Here is a 16577-nt window from a genome sequence, read left to right as displayed (position 1 = left end):
CACACACGAGTCGACCCAGGCCCGTACGTCCTTCTTCAGTCCTTTCCAGACAAACTTCTGAGAGACCAGCCTCACGGACGCCCTCCTACCGGGATGGGACAGGCCGTGTATTGCCTCGAAAACAGCCCGCTGCCAGCCGGCAGGGACCAATGGCCTGGGCTGGCCGGTGGAGAGGTCACACCATAACCTGACCCCTGAGTCGCCGATCGCCACTTTTTCCAGGCGCAGCCCGGTGTCCGAGTCTTTGAGGGACTGAAAACCGTGGTCCGTGGCCTGTTCCGCACTCATACGCGAGTAGTCGAGATCCAGCTGCACCGCGCCGACGATCACTCTGGAGAGGCAATCCGCGACCACGTTGGATTTGCCAGCGATGTGCCTGATGTCCGTGGTATACTCAGAGATGAATGACAGCTGGCGCTGTTGGCGGGCGGACCACGGCTCGGCTACCTTGGACATGGAGAACGTGAGGGGTTTGTGGTCCACAAAAACCGTAAACTGACGGCCCTCCAGGGCGAAGCGGAAATGACGGATTGCCAGCCAGACGCCGAGCAGCTCCCTGTCGAAAGTACTGTATTTGCGCTCCCGGGGTACCAGCTGGCGGCTGAAAAAGGCGAGCGGTTGCCAGGCGCCACCGTCCCACTGCTCTAACACCGCGCCAACCGCGTAGTCGGACGCGTCGGTTGTGAGGGCCACCTGAGCTCCGGGCAACGGGTGGACCAACAACGCGGCCCGGCTCAATGCAGTCTTAGTGTCCTCGAACGCTCTGTCCCTCTCTGCAGTCCAGTCGACGTCTTGGCCGGGCGCCTTGTCCTTGAGGGCCTCATACAGCGGGCGCATAGTGTGGGCCGCCCGGTGTATGAATCGGTGATAGAAGGTGACCATCCCCAGGAACTCCCGGAGCCCCCGGGCCGAACGTGGGCGGGGAAAGTTGGAAACAGCCTCCACCTTCGACGGAAGGGGGACGGCACCATCCCTGTTGATGAGGTGCCCGAGGAACTGGATGGACGGCACCCCAAAAACACACTTCGCCGGGTTAATGATCAAGCCGTGGCGGTCGAGCCTTGTGAAGAGGGCCCGGAGGTGTGTGAGGTGCTCCTCCTCCGAGGAACTGGCGACCAGGACATCGTCCAAGTAGACGAAGATGAAAGGCATGTCCCTCAGCGCCGAGTCCATCAGCCGCTGGAAGGACTGGGCTGCGTTTTTCAGGCCGAATGGCATCCTGAGGAACTCAAACAACCCAAACGGAGTGACCACGGCTGTCTTCGGGACATCCGCAGGGTGCACCGGAACCTGGTGGTAGCCCCGCACAAGGTCGACTTTGGAAAACAGGAGCTTCCCCGCCAGATGCACGGAGAAGTCCTGAATATGGGGCACTGGATAGCGGTCGGGCGTGGTGGCGTCATTCAGGCGGCGGTAGTCTCCACATGGGCGCCAGCCGCCATCCTGCTTCGGAACCATGTGGAGTGGCGAGGACCACGGACTGTCGGAACGGCGAATGATGCCCAGGCGCTCCATGTTGGCGAATTCAGCCTTAGCAACCGCCAGTCTCTCCGGAGCGAGCCGTCGGGCCCTGGCATGGACAGGGGGCCCTGTCGTCTCAATATGGTGCTCCACACCGTGTTTCGTCGACGTGGACGAGAAGGTTGGTTGCAGCAGGCTAGAGAACTCTCTGAGCAGCCGCTGGTACTTGTCACCCTCAGAGAGCGAGCTAGAAAGGCCGTCGTATGTCCCCTCATCGCAGACACATGCGAACGAGGAGAAGGTCAATGCGTCCACCAGGCGCTCGTTCTTGACATCAACCAGCAGCCCGTGTGCGCACAGAAAATCTGCGCCGAGGAGGGGGAAGGAGACGTCGGCTGTAACAAAATCCCATGTGAACCGTTGACCTCCAAAACATAAATCCACAGACTTCGTGCCATACGTTCGGATCGGGGTGTCGTTGGCAGATGTCAAGGGAGGGCCGTGCAACCCGCCGGCGGCGTCGTCCACCGTAGCCGGCACCACGCTCCTCTGTGCACCGGTGTCGCAAAGGAATTTACGCCTGGAGAGGGTGTCCACGATGAACAGCAGCCGGCCCTTTGTGCCTGCGCTCACGGCCACTACTGAGCGCAGGCCTTGGCGTTTCCCGCCGCGTTGAAAGTGCACGGAGAGCGGCACTTTTTTTGCCTTGGCCCCGAAACGTGCATGGAAATAGCACAAGCCCGCAGCGGTAAGGCTGTCGGTGGACGCGTGTCCTCCGCCAAGGGGAGCGCTGCTGCCCGCACGAGTGTAACTGCGTGTCGGGGCCAGCACATCCGGGGCGAAACGCTGGGTGGCCAGAAAGAACCTGTCTGCCTCCTCTGCCAGAGCCCGTGGCTCCGTGATGGATGTATTCGCGAGCGCTGTCTGGACGTGTGGTGGCATGTGTCGCAGGAAGAGTTCGATGAAAAGGAAATTTGGTACCTCCGTGCCCAGCAGGTTTAACATCATTTCCATATGTTCGGAGGGTTTGCTGTCCCCCAGGCCTTGAATGGCAAGAAGACGCCGGGCTCTTTCCGATCTTGACAGTTCAAAGATTTTGAGGAGGTAAGCCTTGAGCCCTGCATATTTATTTTGGGCAGGAGGAGATGTAATAAAGCTTACTGCCCTGGCTGCAGTGGAGCTCTCCAGTGCTGAGACGACGTGGTAATAGCGTGTGGCATCATCCGTAATCCCACGGAGGGTGAACTGAGCCTCTGCCTGTGCGAACCACGTTGCCGCGGACGTCTCCCAGAACTTCGGCAGTTTGAGAACGATGGAAAGCGCCATGCTGTTGCGATCGATATTCAAATCAGTCTCGGAATCTTCAGCGGGACTGACGTCAGGGTCACCAATGTGGCGTGTAGAGACGGGAGTCGGAGGCGGAGTGTCAAAAGACGGAGCTAACTGCTTTAATGACATTAACACACTTGTCGAGTAACAACAACGGAGCAGACAGTAAACTCTTGATAGTCTCAAAACGCCAACAAGACAAAACAGGAAATTCCCCCAGTCATAACAGTTCCCCCGGAACCCCGGAACTTCAGTTCCATAGGTGAAATATGTAAGAGCACTACACCATATTCATTTAACATGTATGGGTTTCTTAATGGATACCTGCAGATTAATATCTGTCTCAGTTTGTCTTCCCTTATTTCTGTGTTCAAAATGTCTTTACCGTGACGGATCACACGTACAGTGCTCTCTATCTATGGTTGAAATCATGGTTTTATGGTTTCACATTTACAGTATATGTTGTGACTTATTTATGCTGTCACTTTAAAAAAAGAAGATATATATATACACACACACACACACACACACACAGTAGGGGAGAACGGGGTAAGTAGGGACACTTTTTACTCTAGTGAGAATTGCTCATCACCTAAATATCTTTCAATAGTCATTCCTACATTAAATTGAAGCTTAAGGTGTTGGCTTGAAATGTGTACCCCTCACTTTTTCTATATTATTGTAATAAAGAAGAAATTAATCATCAAAGACACATTGTGACAACCAACCCCATCAAGGGGTCGGTTGTCACACACTATGGGGTTGTTTGTCACAATGTTATCTTAATGGGAATAATCTTAAAAAGAAGGCAAGAAAGCAGAACTAAATTTGAAAGTTTGCCCTTTTTTCTTTTGCATGCTAGCTGCCTTTTCCTGCTCTATTCTCTCCTTCTCTGGGGTGTCAGTGAGGATACAGCTTGACAATTTCTTTCGTTATTGGGTTCCTTTTCTGGCTGCAGCCTTTGGATAATATGCGACAACCAACCCCCCAAAAAATGTGTCGACCAACCCCAACTTTTTTTTCTTGCTAGCATCAAGGCCAAAAACCACCTGACAACTAATTAGCTTGCTAACCACAATCTAAACTATAGTTTATCCTTCACACTTTTTATGGGTAACAAGTGTTTTGTTATAAAACCATTGTGTAAAAGCCTGTAAAAGAGTTAAATATTTTCAATTTGACATGAAAAACACAAACAGTCCTCTCACCTCAAATTCAGCAGTCTAACTCCAAGGAAGACTATGTAGGTGACCTCTGATCCCAATTCTGGATATTTACATACCAAAATTTCCCTGACAGCGCCTTCTGGTTCCGAGATATAACGATTGTGATAACCAACCCGTGTGACATTTTACCCCGTTCTCCCCTTTATACAAATTGTGGTTTGCCAATAATGAGAGACGCCAGAGAAGATTAGTCAGTTAGTGTGCCAATAAACTGATTTTAGGTGTGTTTACTTTTCCCCCAGGGATTAACCTCCCAAATGTGGCCGCTAATGGTTCAATGTATAGACTCATGATCTATTGATCTCAGAGAGGGACTGTCTATCACATTGGCTGGCTGGATGGCTGTATATTAATAGATTGATAAAGAATAACGCATTCAAAAGCTGAATAAGTGTTTTGTTATGAGTGCTCTAATACTAAAGTCCTCTCTTCCAAACACCTACATTTATTTAAGCAAAGTGAGGAGATGAGAGAGCAAACAATAATAATTCTAAAAAGAGTTTGAGAGCTTGGAGGTCAAAGGATACATTTAACGATTTAAGGCTAATTTAAGGCAGTCAAAAGGGAATAGGGATGAACTCCTGTCTTCTCCCGTCCATACTATATGAACCCAACAAGCCTATACACTGCAAGACATTATTGAAATATGGAGGCATACATACATACACTAAACAACTACAAACACATACTGTATGTATGCATACAAATACAGATGGATGTACTCAAACACCCCGACAAAAAATATGGCCCACACGTGCAGAGCGTGGTTCAAAAATAACAGCGGTTACATTAGCGAAAGGCACGGAGGAGTGGTGTTGGTTCAACACGGCAAATGGAAGCAGCACAACGCATTATAGAATAGATATGCAGAAAAAAAAGGATGTTCCTGCTTGAAACTGCTGTCGCTGCTTATGTAAACAGCAGAGAGATGAGCACGACGCAGAACAGAGAGGCCTTCAGAGTTCAGTCCACCTTTTAAATCCGAAATAACTGCTGACCGATTTCTCAAACCCACACTTGAGCTGAGTTTAAGTGCGGAGTGCCAGCATCATAAAAGCCAGGCGCCAGAAAAGGCAGGGTGCAGAATCCACAAAAGTATTTACTGTATGTATGCTTGTCTTCCTATACTGTGCATTAAAAAAGACATGGGTAAAACACTGACAATACACAGAAATGGAGTCACCCACACCCACACACACACACACACACACACACACAAACACACAAAATCAGACAGACCCAGTTGCCTAATCACCTGCAGCGCTGCAACAAACTGAATAGTGCTGACGAGTGCCAGAGATTGTCCGTGAGGGAAGTTGAACTTGACCGTGTCCAGGAAGTGTGCATTGTCCATCTGGATGTCCACAAACACGTACAGCATCTTAATACCTGCAGTGGAGTCTATGGGGACTGCAGAAAGACAAAGACAAAAGAAAAAGGCCAATAAATTATTCACTGTTATGTCAGGTTAGTCTGCGGTGTATACACTATTGATGACGCCTCAAACATTAAAACGCAGCACATGCTCAGTGATACAGCTATATGGGAACACAGTGTATATACACTGTAGCTGGCAAGAGGCGCCTGTGTGAACTGCTGCTCATTCACTCAGTGTGAACCTCCAGCACACGCAGGAACTGATGCAAGGACTTCAATTATTAAGGCAAGGGAGAGGGACACATGCGAATTACTATTAATGCCATTCATTTCACAGGCCATTTATTACGCACCAGGGCCTAGCAGAGGTAGCTTAGAGACGTGCTGGGTTGGTCGCTGAAAAAGTGGGTGATGGTTCAAGGAAATGCGGGGAAAGGGCAGGGTTAAGAGAGAATAATTATCCTTTGCCTTGATCATCATAATTATTCTTCCTCGTGTGTTACATTTAATTTGCTGATCGAGTGCAAGGGGACTTTTTTTTGTTATGATTAAGCAAATGGCGCATTACGGTGCAAATGTTTTATGAGCAAGCGCCCCTCGCTCGATGGCCCAGATTAAAGCAACCATGAGAGAGAGAGAGAGAGAGAGAGAGAGAGAGAGAGAGAGAGAGAGAGGGGTGCATAACAAAGGGGCAAAAAAATGGAGGATGACTTTAAAGGGAAGAATGGGCAAGACAACTTTACAGAGGATGGCTAGCAGATTGGATGGAAACCAGGAGTGAGGAATGATACATTCCTATGAAAGTAGGCTGCAAAACACTGAAATTCAATCTGGGGGCTCGAGTAGGTGATTTAATAATGTACCATATGAATTCCAAAAAATAGGGCAAGGAAGAGAGGAGGGGAAAAAGTAATAGGATACTGAGTGTGTGTGTGGATCTGTGTTTGGGGGATTTGGAGGGGGGGGGGCTTGTCAATTAACTGGTAACAGAAGTGAGGAATGGACTCGCATCTCAGAAGAGAGAGAAGGGAAGGAGATGGATAGGGATTCAAAATGGAGGGCTTCGCTGCAGGTGTTGAGTGAGAAACCAAGCAGTTTAATATATCATGAAGCTAAAAGGGTTGGAGGAGTTAAGTAAAAAAAAAAAAAAAAAAAAAAGAAAGAGTTGAACAGCTGTCTGTTGCTTGTTTATAGGCACTCTCCAAACGTAAAGGGCAAAGGAGAGTGACATCGATCTGAGTTCACATTAGCATGGTAGCCTGAGAGCATTTAGACGCCGCAATTAGAGACACAGTCAATGAGATGGACAGGACTCACTTGCCCCATCGGTGGATTTATTCATCCACGTTGTTATAGCAATAAGGTCACTCGGCACATATGCTTATTAGTGCCCGTGTAAACAAAAACACAGGCACATCCACAACAAGTGGGTCTAAGGAAAGGTCGGACTTAATGGTATACTGGCTTATTTCCAAAATGTCTTGTTTACAAATCGATATGCACTAACAGCTTCCATTCTATGTTGTGCATCTGGACACTTAAAAACACATTGACCATTTGGCACCTTCGTACAGATGTTCCTGAACTAATATGCGTCCAAATTGTTGCAGCGCTACTTTAGTCAAACTACCTTTTTTGCTTTGCTTTTGCCTCACTACTAACCCATTGAAATGAAAACTGTATTCATTATTTGAACACCCTTTCATTGCATCCCATGTTAAGTGTATTGTGGAATGAAAGAAGTAATGTATATTTTATAATACATATCTATGGATGGGAAGGGTTGCTCAACCAATTCTGTTCCCTCCTTTTTTGTACTTTTTGGTGTCAGAAAAAAATACATTTAAATAAAACTCCCATCCCTCATATCAGCAAATATTATTAAAACAATATATCCTACAAAAAAAAAAAAGTCAAAATATTGCATATTGCCCTGCACTAGATGGCTCATCTCTATGATGAAAGAAGATGCCATTGCAGCAGACAGCATTCAAAAGCTGATAGCGCACAGGAAAAGAAAGGGAAATAAAAGAGCACAGGAGACATGGGTTCTCTATACGTCTGTCAGGACACAGTGTGGTTAATCTCCCACAGGTATCTGACATTTTTTAAATCAGTACGAATGATGCCATGATTATTTGATGAAGGTCAGTAACACATAAATACCGGCACACATGTATACATGGATTCTTTGAGAATCGGTAGTTCATCCCATTTCTTTAAAATCTCTTCCATCAATTAATATCTAACCTGACTTCACAACCCACAAAGATTTGATCTTTGCTGCCTTCATCTTTACCATGATTGAGTGCTACTGAGTAGGGGGATGTGAACACATCTTCTGAACTCTATTGTATGCACACACGTAATTCCTCAACAAGAAAGACAAACCAACCCAGAGAGAGCTTTTCAGTGTATTAGAATTCTACTGGTCATTTCTGGTATTTGGGAGAGTTGAGGTTGTTCTGGCAGGGATATATCAAAACTATTGATTTAGCATTTCCTCCCATGTTCTGCGAAAGACAGACAGCGGGGCAGAGGGTGAAGGTCCTAAAGAACTGCACAAGCTTTTCAAAGGGCCGTTCTAATGCATGTTCCTCATTGATCCGCCGGGTAAATGTGGTGTCCAGGCTCCAAAGGTCTGTTATGCCTTCCATAGCAGAGACTGGGGCTGGCTGCACTAACTAGTTACATTTGTCTGCCGGTCGATAGCTGCGTCTGTCGGCCTGTGCACAGACTTATTTGTCATGCAGCACACTCTCTTTTTTAGGTGGGAGTCTTTGATACTTGCTCACATCACGAGCCTCTGTGTTATGTAATCTGTATTCAGAGTCACAGTAGAGAAGGACACACGTGGACACGGGCAGGTAAAATAAAACTCACTGAGACAACTGTGGCCATAGTGCACCATGAAATCAGCTCCCAGGGCTCGGGCGGTGAAGTCGTCCACGCAGCAGGCCCCGTACGTCACGTCACCCATCACAATGGTATCTGCCTCGGTGAACCTGGGATCGTAGACACACACACACAGACACTAATCAGAGCAGCCACAGACTATATGGATCAATACTACTAACATGCCAGGCACATGGAGATTATTTCATTTGAGAATAAAATCAATCCCTATATCCACCTGCTATAGACAGAGTTCACTATATAGCATCTGACAGCGCTGTCAGTCAATGACTGACTCAAAGCTGATATTCTTTCGCTCCTCATGACCAACAGCCAAGGACTTGAGTCGAGTGCTGCACAAGCTGCCCGGTAGTTAAAGGTGGATTCAGCGATTCTGGAGAATGCTTGTTGTCAAAATCACTTTTTGTCACAATAAGTGAATATCTCCTCATGATCTGCTACTTGTCAGTACTGTGTGTGGAAAAAAACCCAGTGGTAATACACAGCCTAGGCTCTGTAAACAGACATGTTTCTAGCTAGTAGCTTCGGTGGGCCCCGTTTGTTTACATACCCTTTGTTAACATACCCGGCTTTGACAGAGCAGAGCTGTGTGTTAACGCCACATTTCTTTTCTGACACAGATTTTGACACAAAGATTTTGACACAAAGTGATTTTGCCAACGGCCTCCAGAATAGCTGACTGCACCTTTAAAACCCTGCCTGATGCAGGTTTATGGGTCACCAGACAGCCTGGTCACAGGAAGGAGGCTATACACAATCTGAAGAAGAAGTAGGAGATGAGGGCTAAGACTTGTACACATAAGCAGATTGGTGTTTGTGGTGGCCTGGATTCTCAGCACATCTGCCTGCGAACAGGAAAAAACAGCATCAGACACGGTTACTGTCTGCTGCATTAGAATAAACTACTAGATGCTTTATGACACAAGTAGGTTGCAGGAGAGCAGCACAACTGTGTGGGCCGAACGTTCCACTTTGCGGCTATAATAGTATAACATAATTCATGGCTTTCTTGAGAGAAAAAACACCAAATTACACAGGCGTTTGAGAACCCCGATCTGGAAGAATGAATTGCCGATCGTACTAAAGAAAAACAAGCATTCTTTTATTGCCTTTTATGGTCAATAAAATGCTAAGTAAACCATAAAAGCTAAGTAAAACGAAAAATAAAAGGCTGAGAGTAACCGGGAGGAAGCTTGAGGCCCTGCAGGGGAGGGAGGACGAGTAGACGAGGGGTAGGTTGTACATGGTGATTGTCGCTCTGTATTTTTGGCTGTATTCTGACAGATTTAGGCTAGACAGAAGGGGTAGAAAAGAGAATAGATGGAGGGCTTGGAGAGGAGAGCGATAAACAGACATGGCTGCACACAGAGCAAGATCTGTAGCAACCAACAGACTCTTAGTAATGGGTCTCCTGCTGCCCAATCTCCGAACTCTCATCCATCCACACTTTCCGTTTATTCCTCACGAGGGGTACTTCCCAAAAACTTTCCGTTTAGCCTCTCCTCCCTCATTTTGTCTGATGTAATCTCTGCTTTGCACCCTCGCTGGGCTCCTCATCATCGTCCCCTAGTTTTAATTTTTTCTCTCTCTCTCTTTCCCTGTACCTTCTCCTCTAATGGCTGCTCTCAAGTGAAGGGCAATGCAGGGCCAGCTGAGCCCAGGGAAACATAGACGGAACAACTCATCCGTTAAATAAATATTTGCCTTGGAAGATTTGAATCAATTACCCTCTCTCTTGTCAAGGTGCTGATGTAGTGGGTGTGTGCCACTTTGTGCTGGGTACACGTGTGCATGTAGCAGACAGCAGGAAGGTAATTATGGGTTACTAAAAAAATTATAAAATCATACGGCTAGTTTGAGGTCCGTGGACTTGTGCATTTGTTTGCACATTCATTGCATCCCGTTGTTCTTGCATCGCAGTATGTGTGTTGACTCTGTTTGGAGTTGCATGAATGTGCAACTCATCAACCTTCCAGCTAAAAATACACAGCTTTCCCTCCAGAGGAGAGCGACAACCTGCACCCTATTCCCTGCTGCAATCCACGTCAGACCATGCAGAAGCATCTACAATGCAAAACACAGCACTACAGAAGATTATCGTATCTAATCAGCCATCTATCTGCCAGAAATACCATTATCATGTTATCTCCATTAGCAGTGCGGTGCATATCTAGTTATTTCCAGAGTAAGCATGCTAAAAATGTCATGGTAATAAATGCAAAGAATCCGATTACGAGGCCCGGGAGAGAAGCGATGCCAATGGGATGCAGGCAGAGCAATTACCGGGCAAACGTATAGTCCCGTATCCCACACAGAGAGAGAGAGAGAAAAAAAGAGAGTGAGAGAGAGAAAGAAAGAGGGAAGGAGGAGGATATAATGAAAAAACGTTAGAGAGAGAATGACAGATTGAAAAGTGTCTCGGTGTTAATCAAATCCTATTTCAAACGCACGCTATCTCACACAGGACATGCATTATGACTGGTGGGTACATAATATATAGAGCACAAAATATCCTTCAATGCTATTTTTCCTCCCTCCATCTCCTTGCACTCGTCACTAGTGTCAGTAGCTTTCTCATTTACCTTATGTATATCCACACTGGTTTGGCCTCATCTCAGTTTAGCCATTCCAACAGAAATGTCATTAAGATCTAATTAAGATGTCAGAGAAGCTTGTGAAATCCATAACAGCCCTTGTTAATTAGCTCTTTAGCATACAGTTCAATTTGTGTGAGACATTACCAACTGATTTGAATCTTCGTAACAAATACGCTGGTGTGTGAGCCACAAATACAAGTGTAGGAGCACTACTGCAGTATAGATAGGCACACATACGCCAGACTGAATGCATTCACTCACACAACAACTGTGGATTATGTGCCAGCCAAATGTATCACTGAATAATAAATTAAGTAGCTGATGTGTTTTATATAAATAGCATCCAACTCATTTCCATTATTGTCCTAATTTGGCACCATATGCAGATATTTTTGCTTCTGCCCTCTGGGAATGATATACTTTTTTGACTTTGACAGGAATGTCTTCTGATATCTGCATAAAAGAGCAACTTGTTGGCACCAGTCAGTGATTTATAGTTCGAGGATGTTGCTGCTAACAATGGAAATAAAAGCCACTCACAAAATCACTCTGTCGCCAATGAAACGTATCTGTTGAATAAAAATCACAAGACTGAGATACGCTAACGGGCTTCCAACATCTCTTTGTATCAGCGTTAATTTAAGGTTTTGATGTTTTGAGTTGTAGGTTAATCCTTTTTTGAGAAAGCATCACAATTTAAAAAGAGTTTCACATGGACAGCGTTATATTCGCAAGACTGCCTGGGAACAACACACATTGTGTTGTTTTTGAAATTTCAATACTGTATTATTTTTTGGCTGGCTGAACAAAAAAGATAGACGATGTATTTGACCATGTATTTACATTATTCCACTGGATGTTTCTGCATCAACATTTGTAGTTGTGATTTTGAGGGACTAGGAGTGCTAACGGCAGATTATTTCATCCTTTATTTATTCAGGGAAAGTTCTCTGACTTCCAAGCGACAGAGCTTCACATTCATTTAAAACATTTAGACCCGGAAGGTGTCCAATACAATATCAGTCCTCAACTTTAACTGTTGTGTTTCAAATATATCTTGAGTAATATAGAAAGAACGCCATCAAAATGTGATGTTTTACTCAGGGTAACTAAATACTGTACAAGAATATTGTTATTCATATTCATGTGTGAGACATATTTAAAGCTGTTAAAGCTGAGCATTTGTATATTATCAAAAAAAAAATCCATAAATAAAGTAACTAAAACAAGCTGTACATTTAACTCCATAATAGTAATTTTTTCACGCAGGAGTCATACAGTGCAATACCTATGTAATATTTGTCATAAGTGTGTATGTGATAATGATGTAAATCAGCCATGAGCCAATTGACCAAAGACCTCAGACATTGTGACTCACTAGCACCAAAGAAAGCGGTCACAAACAAGTTATCAAAGCTCCCATACCAAACTCCCCTCAGACCTTTCCAATTTAACTCGCTGACAGCAAACTTTTTCTGTCTCCGGATTTCCCAATACACAGCTATAACGTATCAACAACACCTCTAATTTAGATGAAATGCGTTGGGAACACAGCGACAACAAAAGTCATATTCAAAACACTAACACATTATTCAAGCCATAAATATTGCACATTTTGATTGTGTTTGCTTTGAAAAGGCCATTGTGTTTGCTTCTTCTCAAATGCTTATGTTTTATTGCAAGGAAAATAGGAAAATTCTTACTATTTGACCTACAAACCTCCATGTTTTCCTGTGGTTAAGAAAACAAAAACCTCTTATGACTGTTCGATAAACTGATATGCAGAGTTGAATTAAGCCAATTAAGATAAATAACAAGCTACAATAGAGCTGGTTGTCATGCATGTATGACTTTTCTTGAAGGTGTACGAGTGTTTGGAAGATCAATGAGCCTGTTAGACAAAAAAAGAATAGAACTTGCAATAACTGAACTTTTTTCAAATATCATCTGCCATTATCAGGTGAACTCATCCAATTTACAATGTTGCATCCTTATTTCCATACTGATGTGATTTAATTTGTTCAGCATTAACTTTTCTATCAAACTGCAAAAGAAAAATATTTAACCTTTTCATGCTTTCCTGGTTTAAAGTTTTGCATCCCTCTGGAGCCAATGGAAACATTTACAGTTTTTGTATGGTATCTCATTGTAATTTCATGGTTATGACAGGGACTACCAGCTACCAAACCAGCAACAAACCACGTCATACGTTGAATCCAGTGTTTTGGTTTTAATTTCATACTCCGAACGCATGAAAATGGATTTGTGACTCTAAATTGCCAGGCAGGATTGTGAATATGTTAGTTTAATAACCCTGATGGGTTGGAAATCTATCCAGATTGTTTTGCTGCCTTTCACTCAGTGCATGCTGATGGTGGACTATCTCAGCATCTTCTGTTTTTATGTAATTTCACTTCTCTGCTATCTACAAGATGAAGTAAAAATAGCATCGAATACCAATCTGTGATAAACATATAGGAACATATTTATGATAATCTGATGAATTCTCTGTTTTCTTATGAGTTATGTACTGTATGCCCAACTTCCTAACCAGTACTGACGCATATTTAATGAAATGGTTAATCTATTTTATTAACAGAGAAATGTAAAGCCATTGTAGCTATAGCTAAGGAGCAGGAGTTTTGATTTTTAATGCTGTCACATTCATGGTTGTAACAAGTGGTTACTTTACTTGTACATTAGGCACCAATTGGTTTTATAATGTTGATACATAGCAGTAGGACCTTCAACCTGAAATTAGCAAGTAATCCCTCTTTTACACAGAATGGTATAAAGAAAATTTGAGATGCCAAACTTAGGACTCACCGGCCACTTTAGTAGGTACACATGTTCAATTGCTTGTAAAACAAATAGCTAATAAGCCAATCACATAGCAGCAACTCAATGCATTTAGGCATGTAGACATGGTCAAGACAACGTGCTGAAGTCAAACCGAGCATCAGAATTGGGAAGAAAGTGTCATGGTCTGTCTTTGTCTTGTCTTGTTTTGGTGTTACCCGGGTTTGCTGTTTTATTTTGGTACGTCTGTCTTGTTCCTCCCCATGTCCTGTCAAGATTCCCTCTTGTTTGATTACTGCTCCCTTCCCTAATGTGTTTCACCTGTCCCTCGTTGTCTACCCTGTCTTGTGTGTGTGTGTATATAACTGCCAGTGTTTCATTGTTCCCTGTCCGAGCATTGTACCTGTTGGTGAGTCTGTCCCTGTATGTTCCATGTGCCTAGCCTTTTTGCCTTTCTGGAGTTTTTGTGTTTTTTGGACAATAAATTACCCTCACTTGAAACTTTCTGCATTTGGGTCCTGCTTGCCTGTCTGCCTGTCGTCACCGTAACAGAAAGGGGGTTTAAGTGACTTTGAACGAGGCATGGTTGATGGTGCACAGCAGGATGGATCCATGCTTTCATGTTGTTTACGCCAAATATTGACCCTACCATCTAAACTTACCAACTGAAATCCAGATTCATCAGACCATGCAAGATTTTTCCAATCTTCTATTGTCCAATTTTGGTGAGCCTGTGAGAATTGTAGCCTCAGTTTCCTGTTCTTAGCTGACAAGAGTGGCACCCGGTGGGGTGTTCTGCTGCAGTAGCCCATCAATTCAAGGTTGGTCGTGGTGTGCGTTCAGAGATGGTATTCTGCATACCTTGGTTGTAACAAGTGGTTATTTGAGTTACTGTTGCCTTTCTATCATCTTTCTATCATCTCGAACTAGTCTGCCCATTGTCCTCTGACATCAAGACATTTCCGTCCACACAACTGCCATTCACTGGATATTTTTCTTTATTTTTGGACAATTGCTAACCCTAAAGATGGTTGTGCATGAAAATCCCAGTAGATCAGCAGTTTCTGAAATATTCAGACCAGCCCGTCTGGCAACATCAACCATGCCACGTTAAAAGTCACTCAAACCCTCTCTCAACAAGTTGCCCTGTCCAGGTCTACATGCCTAAATGTATTGAGTTGCTGCCATGGGATTGGCTGATTAGTTATATGTGTTAACAAGAAATGTAACTGGTGTACCTAATAAAGTGGCCGGTGAGTGTACAGTATGTGGGCAGAGTTAGATTTTCCCTTTAGCTGCACCTATTTATGATGTGTTGATGAGTGTCAAGTTTCCAAAGTATCTGCATAACTACATTGATCCAGCTGGCTCTTCTTCAAAGAATATTCTCTGCCAATGATTGGAGCACATAATAAAACAGATGTCTCAATAAAAAGTCTTTCAAGATGATGAAGTGATCAAAGTGTGAGTGTGGTGAATATTTATCTTCATATCTACATGTTTATGAAATAATGAGGATGCATTCAGGAACGTCTGCATAGCTTGTACATTGAAATATTTATAGATTAGATATAGAAGTTTAAAAAACATTTTTTTAATTCAAACAGACACCACAGAACATATTATTAGTTCACTACAATGCAACTGAGAAACATGAGAAATAGAGAGATAATGATATGACTTTTCATTAAATTCAAATATCTTATTATTTTAGATTTTCTCAGTAATTACACAAACTGTATATTGCATGTGAACAAACAATATCCTACGTTACCTACTTCCCTCAAAATTGCATGGTCCCTCATTTACCAAAATATTACCAGGATTTTACTTTATATTTGAACTCTTTCAATACATTCAGCATTATTCATTCACTACTTTTAAACCTACAGTAACCATTGCTGTTACGAAAGCCTGCTGCACACTATCAATCGGTCCAGCAATACATCTGAACTTTGGACTGAAACACAACCCTGTGCTACATGTGAAGCAACAGCATTCAGCAGAAAAGGTCGGACAAAGTTATACTAAGAGACACACGGACTACCTCTGACGATCAGATTCATACCAAACTAACAACTTTGTCTGAGTTTTCACAAAACTGCAAAATTGCCTCTTCCAACTGCTGACTCAACACACTGAAGGTGGGTTTGACTAAAAGCAGGACTAAAGGAGAAAGTTCATCTCAGAATAGTAAGTAGAAGGGCGAGGGGAGACACACCTGACTCTACTTTCTGTCTGCTGTTTTTTTTTAGACAAAATGGCTTCCAGATCAGAGGAGGATCTCTGCTGTCCGGTCTGTCGCGACGAATTTAGAGATCCTGTTGTTCTGTCATGCAGCCACAGCTTCTGTAAAGACTGTCTGAGGAGCTGGTGGAGAGTTAAACCAACACCCGAGTGTCCAGTTTGTAAGAGAAGATCAAAGTATGAACCTCCTTCAAACCTGGTGTTAAAGAACCTGTGTGAAGCCTTCTTACAGGAGAGAGATCGGAGAGTTTCAGAGGCTCTCCGCAATTTGCACTCTAAAAACCAAAACTCTTCTGTCTGGATCATCAGATGCCAGTTTGTCTCGACTGCAGAGATTCAGAAAAACACAGCAACCACATATCCAGACTCATCGGTGAAGCTGCACAACAACGCAAGACGAAACTTCAGGAAACTCTGGAGCCATTGAAGGAGTTGTTGAAGCTTTTTGAACAAGTTAAAGTTAAGTCTAATCAAACGGCAAGACATTTAAACGTCCAGAGCCGACACATGGAGAGGCAGATTAAGGGGCAGTTTCAGAAGCTTCACCAGAGGAAGAGGAGGCCAGGATGGCTGCGCTGAGTGAGGAAGAGGAGCAGAAGAGTCAGATGATGAAGAAGAATATGGA

The 16577-nt window shown here is 44.0% G+C and overlaps 1 protein-coding gene across 1 annotated transcript in view; it reads right to left on the bottom strand.

Moving 5' to 3' along the window:
- Positions 1-16577, bottom strand: part of dph1 (diphthamide biosynthesis 1) — a 72942-nt gene that overhangs the window by 20273 nt on the left and 36092 nt on the right. Inside the window, exons 4-5 of the mRNA XM_080053938.1 lie at positions 8277-8398; positions 5272-5426 (exon numbers count right to left, since the gene is read on the bottom strand). Coding sequence (XP_079910064.1) covers positions 5272-5426; positions 8277-8398 — 277 coding nt within the window. The remainder of the gene's footprint in view (positions 1-5271; positions 5427-8276; positions 8399-16577) is intronic.

This window comes from Ammodytes marinus (genome assembly GCF_949987685.1).
Source record: "Ammodytes marinus genome assembly, chromosome: 3".
Classification (NCBI taxonomy): Eukaryota; Metazoa; Chordata; class Actinopteri; order Uranoscopiformes; family Ammodytidae; genus Ammodytes; species Ammodytes marinus.
Note: the sequence above shows the minus strand (reverse complement) of the source record. Positions and strands in the feature narration are given on the sequence as shown.